General features: G+C 36.4%; 2 protein-coding genes and 1 pseudogene across 3 annotated transcripts in view; 2 read left to right on the top strand and 1 right to left on the bottom strand.

The window, feature by feature from the left end:
* The window catches only part of LOC110697941 (protein STRICTOSIDINE SYNTHASE-LIKE 7-like), a 33101-nt gene extending 22011 nt beyond the window's left edge, over positions 1-11090 (top strand). The window contains exons 2-4 of the mRNA XM_021875344.1: positions 9439-9746; positions 10101-10233; positions 10383-11090. Coding sequence (XP_021731036.1) covers positions 9439-9746; positions 10101-10233; positions 10383-10652 — 711 coding nt within the window. The 3' untranslated portion in view covers positions 10653-11090. The remainder of the gene's footprint in view (positions 1-9438; positions 9747-10100; positions 10234-10382) is intronic.
* On the bottom strand, positions 172-5593 carry LOC110697942. 2 transcript variants are annotated; one of them, XM_021875345.1, is made up of 4 exons: positions 4041-5340; positions 3272-3416; positions 1472-1541; positions 172-921 (listed from the first exon to the last, which is right to left on the bottom strand). In XM_021875345.1, exons 2-4 carry the CDS (start codon positions 3402-3404, stop codon positions 783-785), a joined length of 342 nt encoding a protein of 113 aa, XP_021731037.1. In that variant the 5' UTR covers positions 3405-3416; positions 4041-5340; the 3' UTR covers positions 172-782. The 2 variants fall into 2 exon arrangements, 1 of the variants encoding a protein (XP_021731037.1); XR_002506603.1 differs by lacking the exon at positions 4041-5340 and adding an exon at positions 5352-5593 and having other exon boundaries at positions 178-921; positions 1472-3416.
* A 1494-nt stretch (positions 11091-12584) lies between the features above and the next one.
* LOC110698135 lies at positions 12585-15227 on the top strand (annotated as a pseudogene).
* Positions 15228-15361: the final 134 nt, after the last annotated feature.

The following is a 15361-nucleotide window of genomic DNA, read 5'->3' as shown; positions in this document are numbered from 1 at the left end:
ATGTTGATCTCTGCTGCAGCCCTCTTCACCGTTCGTTTTGATTTTTCAAAGGTTTTTAAGGTCAAATTCGACCATGAAAATTCTAGATCTAGAAGTTTCATGATTGAATTTAGCCTTATTAACAAAAATTAGGTGAAGTTCGAGGCCAATTTCACAATTTAAGGTATGTTTTGGTGTTTTTAATTTTCTTTCATTTGTTTATAATTTTTTTTTAAAAACAAATTTAGGTTGTGGTGGTGGTGGCTCGTTGGTGGTTTTAGGGTTGCAGTGGGTGGATCTTGGTCGGTTTAAGGGGCTAGATGGGTGGGTCATTGTCTGGGTTGATTTAAAGGGTTAAGTAGGTGGGTCGATCTTTAGGTTAGGTGTGTGGGTTGTGGTCCAGGTCGATTTTAAGGTTCGGAGGGTGGGTCGGTTTTAGGGTTAGGTGGTTGACGATTGTGGTTGGTGGTTTTAGGGTAAGGTGGGTGACGACTAGACCTATTCAACGGGCCGGGCCGGACTTTATATTAAATGGGCCGGGCCAAGCATAATACAAAATGGGCTAAACTTATCCATGGGCCATTAAGCCCAGCCCGGCCAATTTAAAATGTAAAAACAAACTACAACAACCATGAAGTAAACACAATATAAGAGAATTATAAAGGGCTTTAAAGGGTCTTAGCCAACAAGTTAAAAATAGAGAACTAAGCAATGTTCTTGTCACAAATTTGTTACAATCAAGTAACTTAGAAATGCTCTTGACACAAATTAGACACACAAATTTGTTACAATCAAGTGACTCACTAGATACTAATGAGTAGTAACTCCAGTTCTTTCTCTCCACGCTTCCGTGTGGTAGTGCGTCCTGATTTCTCAGGGGTAGTCGAGGTAGCAGGCATATGTTGACCATTAACCAAACCAGGGAAACCAACAGCAGGGATTCTGTCAAACAACCATACAAAGGATTAGAGAATTGCATACCCCGCAAACAAGTGCTGACCTTCAAGTGCTGAGGGAATGTACAATAATGTCATCTACTTTCTATACTTTTAAATTCTAATGGAGATCATAATTATTTTACACCAAAGTACGTATAAGTCCTAATATAAGAAATTGGAATGTACTAGCTTGCATAATACAATTAGTCAATTAGGATTATAAATGAACAAAACAAAATCCAGTCTAACATACTATGAGTCTGACTATCACCTAGCATCCCTTTTAAAAACAATAGTCTATAAGTCTATAGTAATTCCCCTGCATAGCAATCATGAACCAAACAAGTCACACAACAATCCAGAATAAGCAATTGGAAAAACAAGATTAAAAACAAGTCAAATAAAGCAGTTAGTAGGAAATTGGAAGCAAGTCAGATGTTGCATTCAAGGCTGATAAACCTGGCTCTAAGTGTTACTATATTCATTGTATTACTAAGTACATAAGAAAAACAGCAAGATTATAATAATAACAGTAGAAAAATCAAAACAATTACCTAGTATAGGAAAATATCATCAACCTCATCATCATTATCTCCATCATCAACGGCCTCATCATCATCCGAGCTAGAATCACGATCCAAATTTGAAGGGATGTTATATTCATCACGGCGCCAATCTTGAACACAAACTAGGGCTTGAACCATTGAGGGTTTCAATGAGCTACGATTAAGAGATATAGTTTTCCCCCCTACACTAAAAGCCGACTCGGAAGCCACCGTACTAACCGGAATCGTTAGAAGATCCCGTGCCAATATTGCAAGCTCCGGAAGTCTAGCTCCGATTCCTCCAAATATGACTTAAGTTGGGACTTTTTTTGTTTGAGTCCTTGTAATTCTAGAACTATAGCTTTGATAATCATCAAAGAAGTTTTCATCTTCAATCCTACTACTTGTAGTAGAGGGAGCAACAATTGGGGAAGTTGAAAATGTTGACTTATACTCATTCTACAAAGATTTTAAAGTGTTCAACACTTTTTCAACTTGATACATAGCCTCATCCGAACCATATATCTTGTTAAAACAATACTCCACAAATTTTAACTTAAACCTTGGGTCAAGAATTGCCGCACAAGCTAGATATATGTTATACTCGGACCTATTTTGTCAAATTTTTCCAACATAGGTAACACCATTTGAGCTAAAAATTCATTTGGACCTTTAGATGTCTCAAGTAAACGACGATGTACCATACATGCTCCCTTAAAATACATGTTAGAAGTTGGAGACTTATTGGCCGAGAACATACATGTAACATCATAAAAGAGTTTCAAAAAATTGTGAACAACACTCAATTTATCCCATTCATCCTCCAAAGGCACATTACTCTTGAAAGATGCATGTAATGACCCCAAATGAATAAACACATCTTTATAGTAAAGCACATTATCAAGCATCATATATGTAGAGTTCCAACGAACTTGCATGTCCATACAAAGTTTCCTCTTAGCCTCTAAATGAAAATGCTTTTGAGCGGTATCATAAAAATCCTTACTTCTAGAAGATGATCTTATAACTAATTTTACCAAGTTTCTAATCCTATCTAATATGTTCTCAATACAAGATAGACCGGATTGGACAATAAGATTGATGATATGAGCACAACATCTAATATGAAAAAAACAACCACCACTAACCAACATTCCCCTTGATCTAAGACGATTTTTCATGTACTTAACCATCACATTATTGTAACTTGCATTGTCAACCGTTAAGCTAAGCACTTTGTCATCTAAATGCCATTGGTGAAGAAACATAAAAATCTCTTCGGAGATGCTTTGTCCATCAAAAGGGGGTGACAATGATGTGAACTTAATGATCCTTTTATGAAGTTTCCAATCATGATCAATAAAATGGACGGTTATGCAAATGTAATGTTGCCAAGTGTGTGATGATTTCCAATTATCAGTTGTCAAACATATTCGTCCGGGTGCACTCCTCAAAATTTTTTTTATTTCTCTCTATAAGAGGCATACAAAGAAAAAAGGTCTCTACTTAAAGTTGTTCGACTAAATGGTTTAAATTTAGGATTAGACTTTAACATCATCCGCCTAAAACCTTTTTCTTCCACGATTGAAAAAGAATGAGAACCTTCAACAACATACAATAAAATCTCCTTTCTTAATTCACTCATATAAAAAACAAATTCTTCCTCATCATCAACCGCCTCCCCAAGTGGAAGTCCAGTAGATCGTTTTTTACACACTTCAAGCAAATGACGTATTAAATGAGATGTGCCACTATTTTTGTGGGTAATTAACTCCACTTTACAATGCTTACAAATAGCAATTCGCTCACCTTTAGCATTCTTTCCTTCTGTCATTTCTTGCCAAACTTTAGATTTCCTACTCCATTTACGCTTACGGGCGGCATTAGATTCATCAACCTCATCATCTACCGACATTGATGTTGTAGTTGCTTCACTTTTCATGGTTAAAAAAAACTGCAAAAGTAGGTAAATAATAATAATTAGTAGTCTGTCAACTTCGTTTTGAAAAAACAAAGACAATGGAGAAATGATATTTTCAACAATGACCAGTTTTTGTTGTAAAATGAAGCTACTCTAGTATTCTTAAGCAGCAAACAAAGTGATTTAACAAAAGACACCCAAAAGGTTCATAACACTTGATCTCAAACATGCTCCTTGATTATATTCTTAAGTATAAATATTTATTATGTTTAGTCATTGTCCCTGACTGAACTTATTGCATTACACTTTTAGATCAGCAGATGCAAATCAAGCAATATATAATAGCATAAGATTATATATGATTTTTGTAACCGATTTCCAATTATATCTCCCCATAAATCGGGTTAAGAAACTCTCCAAAAAGGCCCACAACAATCAAGATATTATGGATATAATCACAAATAATATACAAAAATGTGAAGCATTCAAATTCAAAAAGAGCAATCAAATTCATGAACGAAAACTATACAAAAATTGGTATAATACAGAGTACAAGCAAGTAGCACTCCAACATCAATCCACGATCTCAGCAAGTAGTACAATCAAGCAAATCAACAAATCAAGAAAAAATGTACTACCTAATTATGTGTGGATTACCTCAGAATGAAATGCTAGAATCAATTGAAGAAGAAGAGAGAAAATTGCGAAGCGAGAGATCTAATTGCTTCTCATACGATCTAGATATCGAAGTCGATGAATTGATGATGATAAGAATAAAGGAAGAACAATAACATTAATCAGATGATAAATCTGAACAATTTATGCATTCGAGTATAATAATTTGGGGGAAATTGAGAATTTTTTAGGGTTCATAATTTGGGGGAAATTGAGAATTTTTTTTTCAAGGTATTATAATTTGATGTTAGGAAGTTTTTAAGATAAAAAAAGTCTTATAAGAGTTATCCAATTTCAGCCCTTTTTAATTTAGACCCAACCCTTTAAAAGCCCATTATTTAATAACCCTTTAAAAGCTCGCCCCATTTAAATATTGGATGGATAAAACTCTTTTATAAAAGGGCTGGATCAGGGCTTTAAATGGGCCCCTAACCCATTGAACAGGTCTAGTGATGGCTATTGGTGATTTTAGGGTTAGGTGGGTGGGTCAGCTAGGGTGAATGGGTTTGGGTCAAGGTTAGTAGGGTGAATGGGTTTGGGTCAAGGTCAGTTAGGGTTAGGGTCAGGGTGGTGGGGGCTGGTGGCGATGGTGGTTTTTTTTTTAGTTTTTTTTTATTAGTGGCGGTGGAGGCTGGTGGCGCTGGTGGTGCAACGTGGTTTTTTTTGGTTTTTTATAGGATTTTCCGACGGACTTTTTCGGGCCGGAAAATCTCTTCCGACGCCTGAATTCCGTCAGAAAAGCTCGTTTTTCGGACAAATACTTTTACGATGACAGTTTTCGACGGAAACACGTTTTCTGACGGAAAACTGAGTGTTTTCGACGGGAAAATTATGTTGGAAATCGCCTGTTTTCTAGTAGTGGTTGTCATTTTTGCAACTGGAGAAAATGTTTCATCATAATCAACTCATGCCTTCTGATGATTTCCAAACACTATCAAACAAGATTTGAGTCGCTCAACATCCCCATTGGACAATAAAAACTAGGTCTTGTAGACCCATTGACTTCCACGCCCTCTATTACCGGGTGGATGACGGTCTAAGGTCCATGTGCCATTATCTTCTAAAGCTTGAATTTTTCTTTCATAGATTGTCCCCAATCATCATATTTCTTAGCTTCCTAAAAGTTTTCGGATTGTTACCCTTGATAATTGCTGTAAGAAACTTCCAATAATTCACAGAAAAATTGTCACAACGTATATAATGTGCTAAAGGATAAAGAGTACTTGAGAAATGATCGAAAGTGGACGGACTAATAGCAAAAACCGAGTAAGGGATGTAGTCTCGAAGCTTAACTGATTGTGGAATGCCCCAATACCTCTTCCTCCGTGGAAGGCTGCTGACCTCGGCCAGCAACTGCTAGCTGGTCAGCAGGTTGCTGTTACCGTTGTGATACACAGCCAAGGGGCTGATCAGTAGGCTGTTGCTGCAGTGTATAAGGTTTTGAATAATTGTTATTAGATTTGTGTATTTGATTGCTTGATAATATCAGAGTTACAAAGCTGTATTTATAGCTAAACAATGAACGTAACTAATACCACTAAATAAGCTAACAACCTAATGAGATAAGCTAGAAGGATAAATATCCTTATTATTAGGAAGCTAGTTAAGATAAGCTTTGACTAACTAAGAGAAGACTAAGTACAAACAGAAAGCTCGTAGGCTAAGAGTATTACTAAAGATAAAAATAGAATAACTGAAGTTATTCATTTACATTCCCCCTCAAAATGGACGGTCGAAGGGAAAGTCCAATCTTGAAATACGACTATTCCTTAACACGCCCCCGTAAGATGGACGGTCTGTAGACAAGGCCAATCTTGCAGCACAAGGTAGTGAGTAGGTTTCTCCATAAGAGTTTGGAGAAATAGTTTATGCTTGACAACACTTGGTAGATAAACTACGGGTTGTCGAAAATGATTTTGTTCTCCGTAAGGGGTGTGGAGAAAATAATAATTGATAGTTGGCTATCCTTGGTAGAAAGACTACATGGTGTCGAATTATGGTTCTCTTAGAGGGTTTAGAGAAAAAGAAAAAATATTAATAATTGGCATTTCGTGGTAGATAAAACTACATGGTGCAGAATTAAAAATTAGTTTTGCAGACATTCCATGATAGATAAACTACAGGGTGTCAAAGAGGGATTGTTTCTTCATAAGGAGTTTGGAGCTATCCGAGAGGGAAGTTGAATATGGTCACCATCATTTGTCTTCGTTGACAAAGGGTTTTGATGGTGTAGTCATGATAGTAGCGGAAGCGAAAAAAAAAGTTGGATCAATAGCTCATGATACCATATAAGGTTTTGAATAATTGTTATTAGATTTGTGTATTTGATTGCTTTACGAAGTTTGCACACATGAGTAGGTTTATCCTTGTCAATAAAACCTGGTGGTTGTGACATATAAACATCCTCCTTGAGAGAGCCTTGGAGAAAAGCATTGTTGATGTCCAATTGTCTAATTGACCAATTATTTGTCACCGCAAGAGAAAGCATTAACCGCACCGTAGTTGGCTTTATCACAGGACTAAATGTCTCTGAAAAGTCAATACCTGGGCGTTGGTGAAACCCCTTGGCTACTAGTCGAGCTTTGTAGCATTCAATAGTGCCATCGGACTTGCATTTGATGCGATAAACCCATTTTCAACCAACCAAATTTTGAGATAAGTGTGAGGGTACAAGATCCCAAGTACGGTTACGGGTTAGAGCACCATGTTCTTCTGTCATGGCAGCACGCCATTGAGGGTCTTTCAAAGCTTGAGTAATGTTTGTGGGCTCGGTTCGTGGTGAAGTTGTGGTGATATGGTAAGCAAATTTTGGATTTGGTTTAATGATATTATTCTGGAGCCTTGTAACAATCGTCCTAGTTGAACAGGGAGGGGGGGGGGAGGTGGAGGTGGTGGTGATGGTGGGGAGGTGGATGATGGCGTGGGTATTGTGGCGGAAGCATTGGGTGAAGGAGGGTGTGGTTGTGAGTGTTGCACAGGTGGTGTTGGGGCTTGCATTGGTGATATAATTGGCACATTAATGACACACCATTCTTCCACCGAAGGGACCTTAGAAGGAGTAGAATAGTTTCTGCACAAATCAGCAAAAGGAAACACATCTTCTACAAATATCACATGCCTTGATGTATAAATACGATTAGTTGAGGGGTGTAAGCAATAGTAGGCACTTTGAGTTGGTGAGTACCCAACAAATACACAAGGCAGAGACTTAGGATCCAACTTATGAGAGGAATATGGCTTTAGCCAAGGGTAACATAAACATCCAAAATTTTTAAGCTTATGATATTGAGGTGAAGTGCCAAATAACTTAAGATAAGGAGATTGATTATCTAGAGTCGGAGTGGGAAGCCTATTAATGAGATATGTGGCAGTTGCAAGTGCATGTGGCCACAATGTGAGAGGGAGATTAGCATGGGTGCATGTACACTGTGTTAGTGAACCAACTCAACGTACATGCCTGGCCAGCGCCCGAAGGTAGCAACGAAGTGGCCTGATTCGTGGCATGCTCCTCAGTATATGCTATAGTATGCATTTCTTCAGCAGTGGGGGTTGGCTCTAGCGTGACATGTCCTTGCATAATTTCATCAATTTCATAAGTCATATCGTCAACATCAATGTTATTATTATCATAGGCCGCAAAGTCATTGTGAATGTCATTATTTGTGTCATTCACAAGAGGCAGAATATTCACATCTTTGGAGCTAGCAATCGGAAACGTATCTTTAACAAACTCATGAGAAATGAAAAACTCCTTTGTATCAAGATCATACAACTCCCATCTTTCCTTTCCAAATGGATACCCGAAAATACACATTTTCGACTTTTACTTGCAAATTTATCTCCATTTGTTTTCTGAAAATACGGGCCTGGCTGTACCAGTCACCAAGAGAGAGAAAGAGATAGGGTCTACTTTACAAGATCAAAGGAGGTTCTATCCCAAAATCACATGCCAATAGGAGAAATAGCCTCATAGCCTTATAAAATGTTTTACTATTTTCCCCTCCCCCCTCAATGTGGGATAATTACATGAGTTGTTTGGGAAGTTTATACTTCAACACTCTCTCGCATGTAAAGTCCCTTAAATTTCGTCTTATGTGATGTTTAATGGGCTAGAGTGCATTTTTTCACTCCCCCTCACATGAACCCACTTTATTTGGCCTAGTGTACTCACTACTCAAGCAATTAAAGATCCCAAACCATGGGTCTTGCTCCGGTACCATGTACATGTTGAATTAACTCGGCTTGCCTTCTCATCAACCGAAGAAAGAATATATTATATGATATCACCTTAATAATATAAATATATGATATTCTAAAAGACTAAAAGTAGACATTTAAAAATAAATCCGACAAGATCATATCCAATAGACTATAATCCGTCCGTGTTTTTTTTAGTGTTATAATTATCAAGGTTAAGCCCCGTGCAATAGATGCACGGTTGTTCAATAATTATTAGGAAAAGGGTTTTTGTTTTGAGGCCACGTATAAAATCATATTGAACAATTTAATAAATAGCCACATATAAAATTATATTGAACAATTTAATATTTTAGAAAGTTTAGTTTTATATTTTATGTAAAGGAAATGTAATAAATCAGATACAATCTTTTTTTTGTTAAGTTATAATTTTGTAAAGCAAGGATTATTGTGGAAGATATTTTTTTGTAGCTACTGTTATTGGTGGGAAAATATTTAATAACATGTTGTCAAATGTCCCTTTTGGTTTTGCTTTTAGTAATTTGTAATAGATGTGGCCGTTTTTTTTTTTTTCAAGTATTACACTTTTTTTTTCTTTTCCAAAACTACATTTTAATATTATATCTTCTCCTCTCATGGGCCCCACCCACTATTATTTTTTTTGTTTTTTTTTTGTTATTTAATTTTTTTTTTATCACATTGATTACTATTTAATAAATTATTAACCTCACTATGTTTCCATTACCTATTTTGATACTCCAACTACCTCCACTGAAAATTAAAATCAATCAAATTGCCTAAAAGCATGTGACAGTCAAGTATAACACCTAAAAAAAACATGGAGATAATGTATTTTAATTTCTTACTTCGTGTAGTGCAACTAGACAGCTAGTGATACATTGTGATCACAGTTTGTAGTAAAATACGGAGGACTCACAAAAATGCAATGTAACAACAAATGAGGGCAAAGAGAGTATGTTTAATGATACCTCCTATGCCCTCAAATAAAATCTTCATGTCTCCCGATTACAAATTTAATTGAGTAATGATGGTTAAATTACTACAATGATCAAATGGGGTTACTATATCCAAATGCTTACGCTTTCTCTTATTAATTTCGACTCTTTAGGGTCTTAAGAGCTATTATTCCGTAATTATAATCTGCTTAATGTTTGTGTGGTAGGGAGTATTGAATGTAAGTGTAGAAGGCAAGGTGGAGCTATTAACAGATGAGGTAGAGGGCAGAAAATTGAAATTTGCAGATGGAGTTGATATTGCTAAAGATGGGATGATTTATTTTACAGAAGCTTCATATAAATATAGCCTGCCTAATTTTATTTTCGACGTTTTCGAAGGCAAGCCTCATGGTAGTTTGTTGAGCTTTGATCCCATCACCAAAGAAACAAAAATTCTAGTTCGAGATCTTTACTTTGCTAATGGAGTTCAAATCTCTGCGGATCAAATATCCGTCATCTTTTGTGAGACTGTCATGTAAGCCTTTGGTTTTGCCACCTTTTAGTTTCATTAACATTTCCTTTTTTCGTCTCACTAAAATTGCCTCATTTGAAACGATATTACTGTAGTTTTTTTGTTGCAATGAGACCATATTAGATGGAACACATGGAGTAATATACATTTTAAAAGTCTGAAATTATTTATCATGTGTAACTTTAATATGTAACGTGACAACTAAGGTAAAATTTTGTGGAGTTGTAGACTCACTAGCTAGATAAATGTCAATCTTGTGTATGATGTGAGGAAAATTGTACATAAAAATTGTGTTTGAACTTCGATTCGCTTAATTGCACATTGCTACTGAATATTAATTACATTTTATAATTACAGGAGAAGATGTAAGAAGTACATTCGAGAAGGGGAAAAGCAAGGAACATTGGAAAGTTTTGCCGATAATTTGCCTGGTATGCCTGATAATATTAGATACGATGATGAAGGCCACTACTGGATTGCATTTTCTACGGTATTTGATCTTTTTCCTTATATGTATTGAAAAACATGATAAAAGACCTGTCATCTATTAGATATATCCATATATGGAGTACATATTGTTTTCCCATTTTATATACTTTCGTACCATACTAAGTTTTGTTTGATATTATGTTGTAACAGTCACCAAAGCCATATTGGGATATAGCGTTGAGGTACCCTTTTATTAGAAAAGGGTTGGCAATTATAACAAGATATATTGGTCGACCGCACATGGAGAAAAATGGAGGATTGGGTGCAGTTGATCTGGAAGGAAATCTTGTGGCTCACTATTATGATCCAAAATTATCAATGATCTCAGTTGGAAATAAAATTGGAAACTATTTGTATGTTGGTTCACTTCATGCTCCTCATATCTTAAGTCTTAATTTAGCTACACATGCTGCTAAATAGTATGCGATTATGTTATGTCTTTCATATTACCCAATGATGTCAGTTTGAAACAGAAGACATAGTATGGGGTATTATGTTGTAAGACATAGTATGTGTAATATGTTATGTCTTATGTTGGGTATTATGTTATAAGACAGTATAAGATTATAGTATTGGGTATTACTACGTATACGATTACCCATCAACTGATATTACCCAATGTGAGGTATAATATCTTATAGTATTGGATTATTATGTCTCAGTTAGGTATTGGGTAATCTTATAACATAATATTATAATATAGTATTGCGTATAAGATTATAGTATTGGGTATTATAAGATTACCCAATGATGTATAAGATTAGAGTATTGGGTATTATAAGATTACCCATCTTACCCAATGATGTTGAAACGAAAGATGTTATGTCTTACATATTACCCAATGATCTCAGTTTGAAACGGAAGATGTATGCGGTTATGTTATGTCTTACATATTAACAGTAATTTAGAAGATTCTCTCATCTTATAAATAGTATTAAGATAACAAATGGGATGAAAAAAGAAACGGAGGCAAGTATGTTATAGGAAATCCCTTTCTAATTGAATATTCAATCCGTGCTCAGCTTTGTAGACGGATACTCCCTCCGTTTTTTTAAGTGCCCCATTGGGGTCTGCTCGGAGTTTTAGGCAAAAAAGTAAATTAATACTCGTATATAAATGGGTATGGTTAGGAATAAAAGTTTGAAAAAGTAAGAGAGAAAAATATAAATAGAGGACTACTAGGTAGAATGTGAGAGGAAGAAATATTATAAAATAATGGTGGGTCAAAAGGAAGAGAGAGAGATAATATATAATTTGATTGGGTTTCTAAATTTGATAACGGGGCATTTAAATAAAAACGGTTGTTTTTTAAAATTGGGACACTTAAAAAAAAGGGTAATGCTATATGTAGCCCTTTATAAGCATTAAATACACTCTTGAAAATTGTATAAAATTAGGAATTCATGACAAAAACACGCATAAATCAGTGTAATTAGTGTTTATATTTCTATGATTTCCTAAATTTATACAATTTTCTAGTGCGTATTTAATGATTATATGTAGCCCTAAAGACTATGTATAGTATTTAAAAAAAAAAAAAAAAAAGTATATCACAAATTAAATTATTGAAAGGTTATTAAAGCCCTTCTTGAAGAGTCACATGAATCCAAATTTGTGAACAACGTATAGTACAAACTTTGTTGGTGGGTCTTTGTAATATTTAGGAAAATTTCATTTTTGCTACAGAAAAACACGTATTTCACTTTTACTAGCCGGGAAAATTTTAATTTTATTTTATTACCATACATAAACAATTTTGTTAAAAATTGCTACCACTTAACGGAATCCGATAGGGTTCCGTTAAGTTTATTCAAAAAAAAAATTTTAATGTTTAAAAAAAAAAAAAAAAAAAAAAAAACCCAGCCACTACCTTCAATTGCCAGCCCCCTCCCATCAGCCACCCTACCCCCTGTCGGCGCCCAAAGCGTCGCCCGGCGCTGGTGACTCCAATCCCCCTCCCTTTCCTCCACCTACGCAGCCCACCTCCCTTATCCCCTTCTCGCTGCCCCAACCCCCACCCCGAAACCGGAAAACAACCCTACCTCCCCATCCCCCACCCAAAACAGCCACCCCTAACCCTTAAACACTAGCCCGACACCACCATAAACGAAACCCTAAATCATGTTTAGGGTGGTTTCAGGCTGGTGGTTTAGGGTTAGAGATGCCGATTTTTGGTGCTCGGGAGTAGGGCGACTTGTTCGAAGGGAGGAGCAGCAGCAATAGCGACGCATTTTGGTGGTGTTGCGAGAGGTTGAAGGTGAGTAATGGTGGTGCGGTGGGAAGAGTTTTTGTGGGTAGTTGAGAGGAGTAGGGATGGTACGGTGGCTGAAAGGTTGGGTTAGGGTCGCGGCGATGGGGGAAAGCCTGCGCCGGTTGGAAGATGTACCTAGCACTAGCAGTAAAGGGGGAGGGGTGGCTGATGGGGAGGGGCTAGGCTCTTTTTTTTTTAAAAAAAAAAAAATTATTTTTTGGTGGCTGACGGGGAGGTAGTTAGGGCGGCTGAGGAGGGAGGGGTGGCCAGAAGGTGACAGTGAGGATTGCTGGATCTCACTAACGGAAATTGTAATTGAAACTGTTAAGTGGTAGTGAAATATAACTTATGTGATTTTAGGTAGTAGCAAAATAAAATAAAATTTATGATGGGTAGCAAAAGTGAAATAGGGGTGTTTGAGTGGTAGCAAAAGTAAGAATTTCCCAATATTTACTCTCTAGTCTTTTTCAGTTAACACTCTTGTACTTTGTCCGACTTTCCTTAGCCTCTAGACATCATGGCCGAGTCAAACCCTAATCCATTAGGCGCAACAACTGCAGCCGCTAGTAGATTATGCTTTACACGTCGCTCCAATAGTATTCGCAGTAGCTGTAGTTTTATTGTACCAAGCTGACCCGTTTGATCCAGCATCACTTCCTGCACACGAGTTAACCAATAAAAAGGTACCTACGGCAACAAAAATCAACAGTGGGGTTCTTAAGGAGTCGGAGTTCATCGTGTCTGGTCAAGTCTTCGGCCCCGAGGATGTGGCTTATGAGCCTAGATCACGGTACATGTATACTGGTTGTGCAGATGGATGGATCAAGCGGATCAAGGTTGGTGAATCCGGTGTTGACTTTGTGGTTGAGGATTGGGTCAATACCGGTGGGCGCCCACTTGGAATTGCTAAATAATGGGGATCATATCGTTGTTGCTGATGCTTGCAAGGTACATTACTAACTTATGAGCAGGGCAGCACTTATACGAGGGCTATTCGATTAGTGTCTGACTCGGCCTTGAGATATCACGTCCGAGACAGACACTATATTTGTGTAATCGAATCATAGTTCAAAACTAAAAGGGATTATATAATTTTGCAAAGACACAATGTGAATTACAACTTTACAAGGGTTCATAACCTGAAAAAGTCCTTACTATAATTTGTATTTGAAGTACAAGTACATGTTTTTACAAAGGGTAAGATGATTTAACTTGAATGTTTCTATCCAAACAATATGGACATATTGAGGCCAATTCAAAGCCCTTGTTTAGCTCACCAAGTTTAAGTTACAACTAAGATAAATTTAAACAATTTCATATAAGATAAAGTTCAGAGAAGTGACAATCACATGAATAAAACACACCTTAAGTTAGTTTGAACATTCAGTTTGGTATGTTAAGCAATAATCCAAGCAAAGTTTGGATGAATTAATCCAAACCAGGTTGAAACTTGTTAGTTTGGGATTAAACCAATTCAACGTACATTTTCTCATACAACGGTTGTACCGCTTGGATTCACGTCCCTCTTACATTTCCCAAAAACTGGGAGGTTTATCTGAGAGTTGAACTTATAAAATAATTTAATGCTTTTATACTATTTGATTTGAATTGGTTGAAAAGCCTTATGGTGTTATTATAATGTGACATTTATTTTCACATGCCCTGCTGAAAATCACAATGAACAAAGAAATCAGTCTACTTACTAATGAAGCTGCAGGAAAGAAATTCAAGTGCACAGATGGTGTTGATATTGCTAGAGATGGTACAATATATTTCACAGATGCTTCATACAAATACGGGTTTCATAATTACTTGAACGACATCTTAGAATACAGACCGTATGGCAGACTACTGAGCTATGACAACAATACTAGAGAAACAAAAGTTCTACTTGAAGACCTCTACTTCCCCAATGGAGTTACAGTTTCGCCTGATCAGAATTCACTCATCTTTTGTGAAACGCCTTTGTAAGCTTTCAAGTTTTCGCTCTTAAACTACCACTAATCACAGACTGCACTAATCGTTTTCTTTGATCGAAATTTATCCTCCAAGTCATTAAGCATTAGACGTATATCAGAATGATGTTCAACTATCTGGTGTATGCGCCACTCAATTCATTCTAACAATGCAGGAAAAGGTGCAAAACATATTGGATACAAGGTAGCAGGAAGGGGGAAGTTGATGTATTCATCGATAATCTACCTGGTTTTCCGGATAACATCCATAGCGATGGGCAGAACAGATACTGGATCGCGATGTCCTCTGTAAGGCTTTCAAACTTCTTAAACTTTAATTGATGATTAAAGTGCCTTTATTGAATGGTGTAATTGTCCTGTCTGTTACGATGAACACCAGTGGCTTAATCCGTATTTTGAGCAAGCAAGGCACTACAGATTTGTACGGAAGTCCCTGTTGATAATGGACAGATACATCAGTAAACGCCATATACAGAGAAATGGCGGAATTCTTGGTGTAGATCTTGAGGGAAACCCAACAGTGCACGTCTATGATCCAGCTATGTCACTCATCACAAGCGGGATTAAGATTGAAGATCATCTATATATTGGATCTCTAAATTATGACCATATTATTCGCTTCAATTTGAGCAGTTTATCATCTCAGCATCTTCCAGACTTTGTAAACAACAAACTGGTATTTTTGACATTGAAATCTTTCAGCAATATATAATGTAATAAACATGATTTTACAAATCATATTATGTACTGCTTGCTTTGCTTCGTTTAGTATTGAACTGTTAGGCATAACTCAAACTATATTATAAAACTATGCTACACAAAAGAATTAGCATCATATGTATGTCATAAATGTAATATTTACTCCGTTCAAAATTAACTGTCAGTTATACTATATATAGATA

Source organism: Chenopodium quinoa, unplaced genomic scaffold (genome assembly GCF_001683475.1).
Source record: "Chenopodium quinoa cultivar QQ74 unplaced genomic scaffold, ASM168347v1, whole genome shotgun sequence".
NCBI classification, from domain to species: domain Eukaryota; kingdom Viridiplantae; phylum Streptophyta; class Magnoliopsida; order Caryophyllales; family Amaranthaceae; genus Chenopodium; species Chenopodium quinoa.
This window is presented reverse-complemented; position numbering and strand designations above follow the sequence as displayed.

Coding starts and splice junctions, on each gene's coding strand:
- LOC110697942 (XM_021875345.1), bottom strand. CDS start 3,404: ATGAAAAGTGAAGCAACTACAACATCAATGTCGGTAGATGATGAGGTT. Junction 1,542..3,271: donor AGAAGGAAAGAATGCTAAAG/GTGAGCGAATTG, acceptor TCGTGATTCTAG/CTCGGATGATGATGAGGCCG. Junction 922..1,471: donor ATGATATTTTCCTATACTAG/GTAATTGTTTTG, acceptor GTTGTTTGACAG/AATCCCTGCTGTTGGTTTCC.